Source organism: Penaeus monodon, chromosome 20 (genome assembly GCF_015228065.2).
Source record: "Penaeus monodon isolate SGIC_2016 chromosome 20, NSTDA_Pmon_1, whole genome shotgun sequence".
NCBI lineage: Eukaryota > Metazoa > Arthropoda > Malacostraca > Decapoda > Penaeidae > Penaeus > Penaeus monodon.
Window position 1 is genome coordinate 19,037,431 of NC_051405.1, and position 796 is coordinate 19,038,226.

Consider the following 796-nt stretch of genomic DNA (forward strand, 5'->3'; position numbering starts at 1 on the left):
GTAGCCACACATTGCTAATGTCTGTATCTAATTTTTTCCAGTGAAATCTGTGAGCAAACCAGCATAAAAAAGGAAGATGTGATATCTACTCTCACAAACTTAGAATTAATCAACTACTACAGAGGGCAGTATATATTAACGCTTAATAAAGACCTTGTAGAGAACCACAAGAAAGTGATGGAGAAGAGAAAGATTAGAATTGACTCCAAGTTTTTGCACTGGACTCCAAAGGACTGGGCAAAGAGGGGCAAGTGGTAGTCTGCTGTGATATATCTATTCTTAGGAAAAAAAAAAAAGAAGTAAATTTTATAGTACAAATTGAAAACGATTATTTTGTATCAGTTTATTATTTTACGGAGTATAGCTAAGAGATTGGAATTTGATTGTATTGTATATTTGAATTTGGTGTAACACGTGTTGAAAATGGACAAATTTGCAAGAGGTGAATTCCCACAAGATGAACAAGTAAATGGAAGACAACAGACAATCTCAGGCTGATAGTACTTGTATTTTCAGTTTCTTGTGATGAAACAAACTCAAAGGGGAAAGTGGCAAAGAATTGTTTCAGTATTTTGAGAAAGGGCTTCAGTTGCTTCACACTTTTATTATTAGGTCTTGTAATATCCTCACCAACAAGCTTTTTAATTATTATCATTATTAATCATGGAAGATAGATATTGCAGAAATTATAATGAGATGATATATGCAGGGCCATTGATATTTTCTGTTAGTTATATATGGTGTTTTGCAATCTGCTCTTACAGATAACCTAGTCAGTTATATATTCATTAATTTT

General features: G+C 32.5%; 1 protein-coding gene across 1 annotated transcript in view; it reads left to right on the plus strand.

The window, feature by feature from the left end:
• Positions 1-790, plus strand: part of LOC119585676 (histone acetyltransferase Tip60-like) — a gene marked incomplete at its 5' end in the record, with an annotated part of 8,306 nt that extends 7,516 nt beyond the window's left edge. Inside the window, 1 exon segment of the mRNA XM_037934351.1 lies at positions 42-790. Coding sequence (XP_037790279.1) covers positions 42-258 — 217 coding nt within the window.
• Between the last annotated feature and the right edge of the window lie 6 nt (positions 791-796).